The following is a 14,644-nucleotide window of genomic DNA, read 5'->3' as shown; positions in this document are numbered from 1 at the left end:
AATTTCTTGATCCTAATCCCCTCATGTGGCTAAAAACTTGAATTACTGTTGGATTTCTATCCATTTAATATGGCTTTTTCCCAGCATAAACCTTAAGGGAAAAAAGCAATTGGGATTCATAAAGCTGAGTCCTAAGAGTGGTTAACTATGGCAGTAGATATGTCTCTCTGTACCCTTCCCTGCTTACTTCTCCTGCTTTCTCATAACAGCTTTATCTAAATTCCCCCACAAGACTTATAAATGAAAGCAAGCATCTTCTAGCTGTCTGACGCACTTATCAATGCACCCCCAACTGTTTTGAGATCCTTTCAACGTTCACAAGCTTGAGGGTCACAGTTCATTCAGAGTTGAAACACCTGTAAGCATCATTCAGAGCGAACACTATGAAAGCTACTGCCTTACATTGACTGGTAAACGTGAAATGATGTTGTATATTTATTTGTTTCCATATATTGGCAGCAGGGGAACATTCCTGCCTTTATCCAGTTTGGTGCAGGCAAAGCTGAAATAGACTGCTTTTGGTAGTGAGATACAAACAAAATGTGTTAACATTTTAGCTAGTTTTAAACATCCCTATTGGTCTCATTAATTGAGCCCCGGCCAGCGAGTTATGAGACAAGCGTGACTCCCTGTTTGAATTCTTTGGCCTCAACAGTTCTGCCCTATGGAATATTATCCTCAGACAAAAACCCAGTTTCCCAGAAGGCTTGTGTTACTGACACGTCCAGACTCTGAAAAGCCTCTTGTTAACAACAGCTGTAAAGTGAGCTTGTTCTATTCTATTGCTCTTTCTCGAGATTAATCTCTCTCTCTTCTCTTGCTTTTATTTTTGTTATTCTCTGTTAGTCTCGTTGTTTCTCTTGTGCATGGGGGAGGATCCCGAATTAATTAAAAGAAAAAGACTTTGAAGTTGGTTACTTAGCCTCAGGGCTTTCTGTTCCATTTTTGTTGTGGTGGCAGTTAAGATTTTTTGTTGTTACGTTGTTGTAACAACACAGAGACTCAGCTACTGGACATTGTCATTAATTAGGCAGTGATGCCATGCAGCATTCAACCCTTGTGGATATTTTTTCCCCTATAAGCACATCGTAATGTTTGATATGTGAGAACACTTGTGCCCTCTTACTGTTTCTGACCTCTTTTTATGATAACATTGTTGAACTTGAGTTTGATAAAAGTCCTTTAATGTTTCTATAGCAAAGCAACAATGAGCTCAGCCAATGCCTCAGGTTAGGGAGTAACCCATTACACTGTAATTGGATTACAGAAATAAGATTTCAGAAATTGCCAACTGTCAATTTGTCACACTTACTGTCATAGTTATTACTGAAGCACAACACAGACACTTTTGCACACATTAGCGATTGGCCTGTTAGATTTCTCAGAAACATACGTATTCGTATTGTCACCTTATGGACATCATTTTTAAAATAATTTGATTTCTGTACTTTGTGATGCAATTCTCTGTAATTTCATGGCTTAGCAGGGGTGTGAATTGAACTACGGTTGCAGACTCTGTGAACAGTGATGGCTGGAGATTAAACTGTGACAGCAGTCTCAAACTTGAGTCGACTGTGTGTTCAGTAAACCCTCATCATAAGTCTCCTGTAAGAAAGGTATCGTTTTTTTCTCCCACAATCCCTCTCTCCGCTCTCTGTAGCTACTGTAAAATAAATCTGTCCTTTTTTGGGAGCTGTCCTTTTTTTGTTTCAAAGAGAAATGGGATCATCTGTAGAGGAATGAGACCCAGGAGTCCCTCAGCACAATGAAGTCATATGAGGGGGTGGTGATCTAACCCAAGATGATGGGCTGTCAGCAGCTGCAGTTGTAACTGTGCCGAGACGGACAGAATAAGGACTGGGGTAGAGAGACACCGAGTGAGGGAGGAGACAGGGAAGAAAGTCAGGTTAGAGGGAGAGGAGACGTACTGTAGAAAAGCGAGAAAAGGTAGGGAATGACAGATAGAGACAGATAACAAGGGAAAAGAAAGCCGCAGAAGAGACAGAAGCCTGAATTAGTGGGTAGGCCAGACTGGAGCTACTCTGCCAAGCTGCCCCTCTCAGCACGGGACTCATGCCTATTTCCATCCCATCAACCCCCTCCATCTCTGTCACTCTCTCTCTGTTCACTCTCACATCATGCCATGTCCAAAGCTGAATCAGTGAATGAATGATATTACCTTATGCTAATAACCTTGCCTAGCCCAGCAAGCCCCACCATGAGCCTCAAGCAACTGGAATGCAATTCGTCACTCATTTCTGCTTGGCTTTTATTTTCTCCTCCTTCCGTTCTTCCTGTTTTCCCTTCTCTTTTTCTACCATTATTTCACTCCCCTGTACTGTCTGTCTTTATGTATATAGTTAAATTCCTAGTCAATTAGGTGGAATAGTCGATAGATTCTGAAAATATAGCGCTGGTTGCCAGTAAATAGACTCTTTTTAAATTTGAAATGACCCAAAGTACATCAAATTACAAAACATTTTGATGCAATATGATTGCTATCTATATGTATTTATATGTGGCTAAAAATACCTAATGAACAAAAACACTGATTGGCCCCCTAAATAGGTTATTTATTTAAGTTACAGTGACTTTATGTTTACATAGTTAGATTTCTTTGGATTGGATGTGCTGACATTTAGGAACTGATTTACACATTGCCAGCTATGCTACTAGTCTTTAGTAGTTAGGACATGAAGTTTTAATGGTGCAACCTGCTCCGTATAATCCAGTTCAGTGTCATTTACTATTCTGCCCTACAAAGCATAACCGCAGTAACTACGCTAACAGTGAAACTGAGAAAAATGGCTTTAAAGTTTTGGTTTTAGGTTGGATTTTGTAGTTACTACAATTTTGACATCACGTTTTCTCTAAGATGGAGCAAGACTGAACTTAGAAAATTTGTCACAAGATAAAACATACATATAAAAGTTAATTTTCAGTCATAACTCAATTTTGACCAAAATTGCAATTACTGCGGTTTTGCTTGGTAGGGTAATAGCTCCAGTTCCAAACAAGCTCCTCTGATAATAACAGAATAAGCCATCGTATCATATTATAAAATTGTTATCCTGGTTTGGGTTGACATTTCATTTTGCCAGCCCCTGTATGTCATCCATCCAACACTTGCTGGCACCTTCTTCCACCAATCACATCCTTTACTGCCTCCATTCTTCCCTCTACCCGCGTTTTTTTTCCGCTGCCTCTTTCTATCTCTGAGTGGTTCTAGACGTCTTTGATGTCTGTTGTGTGTTTTAATGAGTTTGTTGTTGACGGTTCCTCTGCTTCCCCCTCTCTCTCTGCCACTCGTCCTGCCTGCTGGGCTGAAGCCACAGGAGGGTCAACACAAGTCAGGCAGCACCCTGTCTGCACACACACAATGGACACTTTTGTGCGGTCACTTCACTTTTAGAGGGGATCTACAAAGTATTAGCAAATGTCATCTACATACACAGAGACGTGTGCATGTCTTTGACAGCATACATGCTTAATGTATAAAGGGTTATGCATATATGCAGGTACACCTACACACACAAAGTCAGGCAGAAACACACACTCACATGCATGTATGTAGAGGACAGAGGATTTTGTTTCACTGCAGTCTCATGGGACGCAGCTGTGTTCTGATGTATTAATCATCTTCGTCTCCAGCTTGCTAATTAATGACCCATCTGTCCCCTCTCACTGATGTTCCACTCCAAACTCCCTCATACAAAAACACACTCACACAGCGCTGTGACACAACAACCAAATGCTTGTTCCAGTAATGTAAGTCCAGCACCAGTTTCAGGGAAACAAATATTAACAGACACTGCGAGCCACACTGTCTCATGTGCATTCAACACCTTGCTTAGGACCATGAGAAGAGTGTTTGTGGCAACTTTATCAGGGGGGTGTTCTCCTCTTCCGTTACTTTAGGTGGCAGAATTGTGCGACCAGGCTTGTCTGTGTGTCCGTGTGTGTGTGTGTGTGTGTGCGTACGTGTGTGTTTATGTGTGCACTTACGTGGGTGTATGTGTGTGTTCGTAGGCTTATCAGGTGAGCCCGGGCAGAGTGTCAGATGCGGTAATGGAGGCTTCAAAGACAAGCGCTGCGGTGAGTTCCCTGGCTGCCTTTTACCAACCCTCCCACCCGTCCTCCCCTACCCTCCCCCAATCCCCGCTGCTTGGACGCAGACAGTGGCAGACAGGCACATAGGTAGACACCTGGATGGATAAGGAAGGGATGCAGGCAGGGAGATAAGCAGGCAGATAAATAATTAAGTGAGTGCAAAGTCAAACAGACAACAGGCAGTGGATCAGGCTGAGCGACAGGCAGAGGAGATATTGGGAAGCAGCGAGGCTGCCTGACAGACAGAGAGGTACAGTCAGACAGTCAGAGTCGTGGCCAGGTGCTTGTCCAGCCCACCTCCCTTTCACTTGCATGAGTAGACCTACTTCAAACACCCGCCGCTTGTCTGCTGCTTTGTTCTGATGTTCTCGTTGCAGCTGTGGTTGTTGTTGTTGTTGTTGTTGTTGTTGTTGTTTTGATGCCCATCGTCGTCGCCGCCATCGTTGATTTGCTTCCTTTGAACGGCAGTTCTATTTCTGGCTTGCCATTTGCTTGTTTCCATTTTCATCGTTTGTAGTGTATATGTGTCTGAGTTTATTTATGTGTGTGTCTGTTTTTTTTCTTGCATTTGACAAACAGTCACAGTTAAGGGATAGTAATTGACTGTTTGATCATTTAAATTGCCAGTGGAGGTCCATCGGTTTAATTTTTCAGGGACATATGGTTGTTTCTGGGGCTTTAAAGTAAAGTATGATGAGGTCGGGCAGTTAAATTATCATATTACAGACAATATATTACCAAATAAAACTGCTACAGTACAAAAGCCTTTGTAGTAGTTAAAAGGCAAAGAATAGCGATTAAGGAGTGAATTTGTTTTCTTTCCAGCAGCAATAAATTGTATATTTAGTTTCAAATGCTAGTTTAAAGGTATTGGCATATCTGTGTAACCCCATTTTTATTCAGCTAAAGAAATAATTTTAAGATCACGGTCAAACACAGAAAACCTTGCAGTGCTGTGCTTTGGTTTAAACAGTCAGTGAGACTTTTTCTTTCCTTTTTGATTATTTCTGAATTCCTACAGTACGTCACATAACACAAAAGTATTTTTTGTCTTTCTGATTTCACATAATAAAATAGATATACTGTAGATGTTTAGCACATTGTTTCATGACCACTGTGGTAGAAACTCTTTATCCTGCATCATTTTTACCAGGACTATATCAACCTTTTCTTTCTCACAAACCTTCATAGCATTTGGACCCATGTACTGAAGTATTTTAAATGACTGGTCCCTTAACAGCAGTTTTATATTTGTAGTTTTGCATGGATTTCATATATCATAAAGGAACCCTCAGGCCACGGTCAAAGGAAGAATGAGCACTGTAGAGCATCAATATGGAACAGAGAAGGCAAAGCAGAAATTCAGGATCTTAATAGTGACCATTTATTTAGTATCACACATACAATGTATAATTTCTCCGTGTGAATATTGATGACAGGGAACTCATATCACAGACGTCGCCAAAAATGTTACATTAAAGACATCATGTAACATCACATATGTCAGATTTTATTGATTGATATCTTCTTTATTTTTGGTTTAATGAAAAAACACAATTGCATTTAAAGAAACTGAAATAACCACTTAGATCTTGGTTAGTGCCTGGTTAGCTGAGTGTTTCACATTTAAATACACAGTAACGATGGTGGTGCTTCTGAGTCAATGAACACTGGCAGCTATATATGCTAATGTTTGGTTTTGTGTCCTTGTTCCTGGTCTTCCTCCTCTGCCCTTTGTCCCTGCTCCTTCCTCCTTCTCCGCCCCAACAGCAAACCCTGGAGAACAACCTGACAAACCTGGTTAAGAGGAACAGTGAACTGGAGAATCAAATGGCCAAGCTGATCCAGATCTGTCAACAAGTGGAGGTATGTCTTTGTGTTGTTAGGCGAGTCTGAAAGTTATAAAAGTATGTTGGATTCTCAATTGATTTCCACAGGGAAGTTGTCTTGTTTGTTGCATCACCTTGGCAGTCAGAGGTCAGGTTAGTTACAGGGCGGTAAGCTGCTCGAGCTTCTTAATGAGGGGAACCTCAGCTGGGTGAAAATTTGCACGAGAATGGAGCCCTGTGTGGTTGGTCGACATAACTCCCCGGCCACCCCACTAAAGCCACCCTGGATTTTAGTTAAAGCCGAAGGAGTCCCTCATCCAACACTATCAATGCATCAAGCTTCAGAAGCAATCTCCTCAGAATCCAGGGTTTCACTTTTTGGTTCCAGGCCTATGGATAACTCGCAACAAAGAAGGTTTTGAGGGTTAGGTTAAGGCCTGCATGAATTTCATCGCTCTCACTCTCAGAGACACATTAACAAGTCTGTCTCTGTTATTGATTGTATACAGCTTACTGCCTTTGTTATAGGCAACTGGCCTGATGCTGCGATCCTAACACTTGGACACTGTCTCTCACTCTGGAACACATCTGATGGAAGAAGAACAGTGACAGAAATTTGACCTTTTCTTGCTTTTCTGTTGTTTTTTTACCATCTCTCACTCCTCCTGGATCATGTCTGTGGTTGTGATCGCAATAAAAACAACACTCCGTTATTTCAGTTCCCTCACTAGCTGTATTACATATTGATAAGTCTCAACAGTGAAAGTGAATTTCAGTGCCAGATCCTGGGTTCATAAAGGGTCAGCATTAGAGCAGTGTTTTCAGGCGATTTATATTGAAGAATTATTACTTGGAAGCTAAAGACAAGAAGAAACTATACCAAAGAAACAGAACTGATACATTAATAATGACTGCAATGTATCTTTAATTTTTTTAATATATATTTCATCTCTTTATTTAAAATGTATTTGCGCAGAAAGATCTTTGCCTGTCATTTGATCCACTGACTGATGCGATACACTGCCTTGAAAATGAATACACTAGATACCAGTTAGGGTCTGAGGGACCTCTTGTACTTTGTGGACAATAGTAGCTCTCCAGACAATCTGACTCAATCCATGACTCAAGAACAAAGGTTGAGCTGGAGTAGCTCTCAGCATCCATCCACTCTCAAACTCTTTAAAGTGGCAGTTATGTAATTCAGACAACTTCAGATGCTGGAACAATCACTTTACTTGTGGGCAAAGCTGCTACTGAAAGCTGTTGTCCAATATTCCCTAGTTTCAATGTGCTAGCAGCTTACTGTAATGCTTTTACTGTGTCATAAGTTCAGATTTTGTGCCTCTCCAAAGTCATTGTCTCAACTGTACCTTAATAAAGTCATAAAGTTAGGTTTGGTCCTCATGCATTTTACTGTGTTGAATATAAATATCAGGATGAATTAATGTTTAACACTCAACAGTTTAATTCCCACTGCTGCCACCCATACAAGAAATATATGCTCCAAAGTTAAATCAGATAAGATTATATGTCAAATGGCATATATCTTCAAAGCGGGAACTTTATTTGACTTGTCACAAGCCGGTAATATTTCACAGCTCACCTGGTTCGATTTAATGACAACCTTGGAGGAGTGTTTGCACTCCGGTGTCCTAGCATGAACCCCTACCTGTCTGCAGATTAAACCTCAGCCAGTCTTGTCACTGTTGACCTCTTCCATTTGGGTTCGTGCTGTGATTTAATGGAGGTAGTGTCTCCAGCCAGAGAGTACTAATGCTTAGTGTTGCCTGAGTTGCATCGCATACGCATGCACAAACAGACACACACATATACTTTCTGTCTAAACGCACTCACTCTTAATAAACGCCATAATTTCTCTGTGAGATTTGACATTAATGGCCACAGAGGACAAATGCACTTTGGTGCCGCCATCACTCTGTGTGCAGTTCATGTCTTATTAGCCAGGCCTGACTCCATTTTCTCTGACTCACTCTGAGGTCCGTGAAACACAACTCTTGCAGCCGCTCACCCAATCAAAATTAAATGATCGCTGCGTGATTCATTAAGTGCAGACAAACTGTTTGTCAACGGCACACAGAGAAAGAGAAAAAAAAAAGTCTGTCTTCTTTTGTCTCAGTCTGCATACCAATGTTGTGCAACCGCCAAACAATAACAGCAGAATCTCATCACTTATTCATAAAAAAGAAATGAGGAGCGATAGCGGGGGGAGGAACATGCTCCATTGACTCTTAAGCAAATTATTAAAAGAAACTATATGTTTTCCCACCCTGTTTGTACCAATTCAGAGCTATTCTCCTGTGTGATGTCAATGTCAAAAGGCCAGTTTAATTATTGATGTGATGGATGAGAGAGCTCGTGTTTATAGGTGAGTTGACATTACTGTAATGTGCAGTGACTCTTTATGTTGAGCGAGAGGTGGGGAGAGGGAAGAGGAGGACATATGAGGAGAAGGAAGATGGAGAATGATAGATAGTTAGGAAAGTAGAGGAAGAGGCAATCAGCAAAGCAAAGAGGAAAGGGAAAGGAGAGAGAAAGAGCGGGGTTGAGAGGGCAAGCAGAGAAAGAGGAAAAGAGGATGGGAGTGTTAGCGTGACAACCGATGATCTTTTGACTGAAACAGATACAGGCACTCTGCGGAAGAAAACTCTCGGCAATAATGCAATACAACACAGACAGGGGATTAAAAAAAAGGAGTGAGATTTAGTGGAGTGAGAGAAGTTTGTGCAAAGTAAGAAATCTCTGAAGGGCTTTGAGCATGACCTGGATTTCTCTCCTTCTTGTTTGCATCATATTGGTGCCAAAGATATGATCAAACACAGTGTGAATCAGTTTCCAGTGTGTCAGCACACACAGCAGCGATGCAGCCCTGTTCTCCTGGGGTTCTCTTTGGGGAGTTATCTTCTCTTCAGTCATAGAAAAGATGTGTTGATGATGTGTAGGGCGTTCCTTGGGAGGCCTCTCTCCTTATCACAGTATTTGGTGTAGGATTGTTCCATCTTATGCTGGGCTTAATGACATTCAGAATGTTCGGCATTCTTGAAAAAACATTGAGCGAAATGCGAAATGATTCTCTAACATTTTAAGTGATTGTTGTTGAGCTAACACACAGCACTATTATCCGTCCAATGCCAGGTAGCTGGCTGGATATTAATAGGCAGCAGAGAAGAGACACTCAGTGAGGCTGTTTGGCAGAGAGCGTTTCCCCAAAAAACACTTTGATATTGAATGGATGCTGATACAATGGCAACTGAAAGAAAACGTAGAGCCAACGTAAAAGCTGAGATTATACTCACAGTTCACATGTTACCCTTGTAATCGCTTGTCAATTACAGACTACATTTTAAGCCGTTTTAATATGCTAAAATCATGTGTGCTGACCTGGTGTAACCTTTAGTATCTCCTGCACGTCACTGTCTGCACAATCTTTCTCTCATTTTCTTTCTTTCCTCTCTCACAATAATCAGCCAGCCTTTATTCATGTGCATGTGTTGCCTCATTGCTTATATTTTTGTGTTTTTCAGAGTTTGGTAGTATGTCCCAATTTCATGCCAGCCACCATTTTGTTGCAGCATACGTTTTTTTTCTCCTTTTGTTCAAGTGGACATCTCAAAGGATGCACACAGATTTCTTTGTTATCACTGAACAAGTTTGAGCAGATTTTGGTTTAATTCCCAGGGAGCCTCCTCTTTCATACTTATATAACACCTCCTGAAAGGTTTGTGCATTTGAGACTTTGTCAGTGTTGTGAAGTTTTCTTGATTTTGCGTTCAACATGTCTCTCCCCTGAATTCATCTTGCAGCTTGACAGTTAATCAGATTTTCTGTCTTTCCATCTTGCTCTGTCTCACTTTATGTCACTCTTACTCTGCGTGTTTGTGCTCACTCGGGCGGTGGTTCAACCAAGCCTCCTGAAACAGAGATTATGTTTTGACGAGGCGTGTTCACTGGCGGCTTTTTAATGAGGGCACTCCCTAATAAGGCGTAGGTTGCATAGCTCACACACTGTGAAATACAGTGTGTGAACACATCATCTAGACACAGCTAATGTGGAATAAGTATTGTCTAAGGAGGCAGTCAAAGCAGAAGCCAGTATTTCCAACCCCTGGAATTGTGTTGCCAGCTGGGAGGAAACTGAAGTAGCTCACTGTTACGGTTGTGAGCGTGTGTGTATTAGGACTGATGGAAAAAAGGAAAGAATCACATCAGACAGAAGCGTAGTGGGTTTTAATGTTCAGACATGTATGTCTACTGATTAAACAATGAGCTCTAAGTCATTAGTCAAGACCTGTCTGGGTTTATGTACACGGAAGCTGATTCCACTGTGTGCAGAATATGAATCAGCTGTGTGGAGATGGCTGTAATACTGCTTAATCCTTTGTATCAAGTCTCATCTCGCCTCTCTTTACCTTTTTACTGGCGCATCAGTGAGATCGAACTGTCCACCGCTGTTGTTCGTCTTTGCTGTATTTCTAAAGCCATTTTCAGTTCCATTGTTCAGATGAAGGTGAGGGCATCAATGCAGTGGGATAATAGCATATAATCAAGTAAAATTATTGCCTCCATACAGTTGCTATACAGTTGCTGTATAGTGTTTTTTTAAGTTGATGGTACTCCATGAACAAGTTTACAGTGATGCTGCTAGCATTTCTGTGGGGCTGTGCTAAATCCTAACCTCAACATAGTAACATTTTCAGGTATAATGTTTGTTATGTTCACTTTTTTAGATAAGCAATTTAGCATAAACACAAAGTGCAACTGAGACTGATGAGAATGTCATTAGTTTTGCATTGGTCATAAAACGTAAAAGTATTGGACAAATAACATTTTCAACTTGATGGTGGCACAATAGAAGAAAAATCAGATGATCACCAAAGTCTTTAGATTACATCATCTGGGAGCTATGAATGTCCGCACAAAGTTTTGTGCTACTTTATCTAGTAGATCTTTTGCAGGATAAGTGAATACTTTGACTTGATGGTTGCACTACAGGACAAGTCAGGGATCACCAAAGTCATAATTCCTTCTCTGGGCACCATGAATGTCTATTCAAAATGTCATGGCAATACCGCAGAACTGAGATATTTTAGTCTTGACCGAAGTGGTCAACAGACCAACAGGTCCATCCATAGTGCCACACTGCTAGAGGGGCCAAAAAGTAAAAACCACTCAACAGGACTGTCTTAAGTTTATATATACATAGCTTGAGTTTTTTGATGATTAATGTTATCCTCTGTGTAAGTAAATCTGGTTTGCATATAAAAGTTCAAACAAACAATTTGTCAGCTTTAAAACCAGTATTCAAATTCATTGCCAGTCAAGCATTTCAAATTATCACCTCTCTCTGACATAACATCTATGATATACGTCTTGCAGTTGCATTTTCCTTTACTCTATTGCATCCATAAAACCACTCTTTCCTGTTTTAGAGCAAGATGCCACTCGGGTGTCATAAATCTCTGGGAACTATGCCAGACTCTGTGGACAGCATCAGAGATAAAGCTGTCAGGCTGAATCCTTGCATCTGTTTGAGAAGATCATATCTGAGAAAAAGAGGAAAAAGGGGGGCAGTGAGAGAGAAATTGAAGCGGTCAGTTAGAAGCAGACAGAATGGGGACCAGTAAGACAGGTAGAATGGAGAGAAGAAGAGAAAAGTAAAGCAAACAGGAAGCAGGTGGGTCTGATGGGAGTGGAATGAGCACAGAATTGATTCAAGATGTGAGGGTTTTGGTGTTAGCAAGAGGTTAACAACTGTTCTGAACCTAGGCCAGTCCTCAAAAAGTTTGAATAGGGAGCCACTTTTGGGAGCCATACTTTGTTCAATTGTCTGTTCTTGTTGCCTGCAGTTTTAACCCCAGATGTCCACATCCTGAAGTAGCTGGGTGTGCTGTAGGGCAAGGCAATATATTTGCAATATCGATATATACAACAATATGGAAAACATATGCAAAATCACATCTAAATAAATAATGTTCAGTGCATTAAAATGATTCAACTGTAGTTTTTAATTGCAATTTGTTTAGAATCAATAATTCACTGAAAGTCAGTAGCAGCTAATCTTGAGTTATGTCCAAGCCCTAGCCAAACTATTGATTGGACTGCGCCAGTTAATAACTATTAATATCTATGTTGACCCTGTCAGCCTATGGCTTAAGGCACTAACCACGAACCACAACAACCCTAATTTGCGACTGGCTGTGACTTTTGTTTGATAATTAAAAAAATGATATTTGGTTATAAAAAACTCTGATCTGATTTGTACGAATTAAAAATGTTGAAATGGCCAAAACGCTTTTACAAACATGATACCTCAGACAACAGGGGTCTGATTTTGTTCAATCATACTTTTGGTATTAAACCACAACTGAATGGAAAAGAAGGAAATGGAAAACCCTTCTTTTCAACTAAATTCTCCTGTTTGGTCTCTTCAACTCAAGAAACTGTACACTGTATGAAAATATTACATAAATATTCTGTATCTACTCATTCCAACTCTTCATTGGACCTATATGATGCATCGCTGAATGAATGATTGAAATACAAGGCTTTCTTTCTCGGTTCATCATTAAATTTAAGACAAGACATCTTGTGAATCATTTTGTACACCTGCCATGGTTGCTATGTTTGATTGATATTTCAAATAAAGTTGTGTGGGTTTAAATAATGCTGTTAACACAAAATTCACAGTTTGAGAAAATAAATTGGGATTTGTTATGTCAGGGTGGGCGGGTAATTTATCAGCGTCCGCCAGGATTTGTGTTGTTATTATGGTGTTGTAGCTGTGACAGTTCTTGATAGAAATACACATAGCATTATCAAGACTGAATGAGCATTGCAACATCATTAAAACACACACACACACACACACACACACACACACACACACACACACACACAAATTCATTTATCTGGAGTCAACAGATTTTCTCAAAATAACAACACAGCAAGAGATTATGCTGTGATGTTAAATCACAATATCTGCGGAATTTAAGACTTTCCTTCTCATTTTGAGTTAAGCACATCATTGAGATTGACAACATCTGAATGACTGGCACTCTGCTTGGCCACACACATCAGTCCCGTCATTATTTGCTGAAACAGCACAGAGTGGGTGGCGAATGGTGACTGTCACTCATTTGAAGCAAGAAAAAATGAAGCTGCATAACTCATTTTATTTCATTTTGGCTTGTAAGTAATACAGTGCTCATTTCCACAATATAAAAATATGGGCAAATAAATTGAATACTGACATAATAAGGGAGCTGAACTCAACCTAATGATGTATGGGAGCATAATGTGCTCAATGTAACGCTATACTAGAACGAGAGGGGGAAGTTATTCTTCCTGATTTAGGTTTGTAATGGACAGCTCTTTTTGATTTAATGATTCTGCTGTCAGATTGCATTCTGTGGGCGACATTTTTATCCTAATGGTCTTGATAGGCTTATTCAATACTTTTCAGTCGCTAATTATGTCTGCATTTCATCTTCTTACCTAATAGAGTGCAATTATGACTGCTGATGCCAACATGCAGCTGTGAAAATTTTATTTTATTCGCTGTCTGAGATAATTAGTAAAAGGAATGAATGGGGTGCACGTAAATGTCAGCTTAGTATTACATAATATTATTCCAATTAGTTTGCGAAATATTGTAATCATAAATATAATCAACCATTGTTCTTGAGCAATATGGAAATAAGATCCCTTTATTACTGTAAAGTCTCTGTCATAAATTGGCAAAAAGGTCTGTTTGTAGCTGATTTCCCTCTGTCCATCTCTGGTTTTCACTAACTTTTTGATAGCAGGAGCAGCTGGAAAGTCTTTGACACTGAAAGTGTTTTCAATCTTACTGTAGTTCTTCTTCTCAAACTCCAATAATAACTCCTGTATTTTAACATGGAGTTAGCACTGTGATTCCAGTGCACCTGCAGAGGAGCTTGATGAATAGGGAGATGCGCAGTAGGTGACAGTGTTTGTGTAGCAGGGAGTGGATAATAATGTCAGGAGCTGGCAGAGAAGGAAGAGGAGGAGGTTTTGAGTGAGGTGAAAGAGGAGGAGGACAGAGATGAAGATTGTTTCCGTAACTCTAAGCTGCCAAGTTGTAATTCACAGTGATCCTGGACGGCTACATTTATCCTGCTTAATTACTCACCTGCAGTCATAAGATGGCTCTTTGCAGAATTAATTGTGTGTGTGTATGTGTGTTTGTGCGTGTGTGTGTTTGTTTGAATAATGAGGCTTAAGTGGATCTGTGTGTTGTAATGAGCTTGGTGGAGTGATGAGTGGAACATGGTTGTTGGGGTAAATAGTTTGATAGTTTGCAGCATGACAGAAAGTCACGACCCTGTAAAATGTAGGGATTCAGGGACTTTCCTGTTTCTCTACAGCTGCTACTATCAAATAAAGGCAATAATAATAATAATAATAATGATCTTAACAAATAAAAAAGGACGTGGAACTAATAAAAAGGATTTGAATCTTCCTGTTGATTTACATACTGTAGGTACAGATGGTTTTATACTGTAGTCAGTATGAGAACGCACTGCAATCTTTCAAAGATATCAAGTTATCTTATTTTTATAAGTAAAACATATAAAGCCAAAATCCACAAGTGGTTAAACTATCTAAATACCAAAAGGACACAGTCAAAGAGATGCTGTAACTACTGAAGAGAGGAACTGTAATCA

At 40.1% G+C, this 14,644-nt stretch overlaps 1 protein-coding gene across 5 annotated transcripts in view; it reads left to right on the top strand.

Annotated features, from left to right (window-relative positions):
• The window catches only part of mid2 (midline 2), a 146,272-nt gene that overhangs the window by 93,190 nt on the left and 38,438 nt on the right, over nucleotides 1-14,644 (top strand). For 3 of the 5 annotated variants that reach the window (XM_051419523.1, XM_051419522.1, XM_051419521.1), the window contains 2 exons: nucleotides 4,030-4,095; nucleotides 5,881-5,976. The exons of 1 other annotated variant lie outside the window; for it this stretch is intronic. In XM_051419523.1, coding sequence (XP_051275483.1) covers nucleotides 4,030-4,095; nucleotides 5,881-5,976 — 162 coding nt within the window. The remainder of the gene's footprint in view (nucleotides 1-4,029; nucleotides 4,096-5,880; nucleotides 5,977-14,644) is intronic. One more of the 5 variants, XM_051419524.1, reaches the window with a different exon arrangement.

This window comes from Dicentrarchus labrax, unplaced genomic scaffold (genome assembly GCF_905237075.1).
Source record: "Dicentrarchus labrax unplaced genomic scaffold, dlabrax2021, whole genome shotgun sequence".
Lineage (NCBI taxonomy): Eukaryota > Metazoa > Chordata > Actinopteri > Moronidae > Dicentrarchus > Dicentrarchus labrax.
The sequence above is the reverse complement of the archived record's forward strand: the minus strand, read 5'-3'. Positions and strand labels throughout refer to the sequence as shown.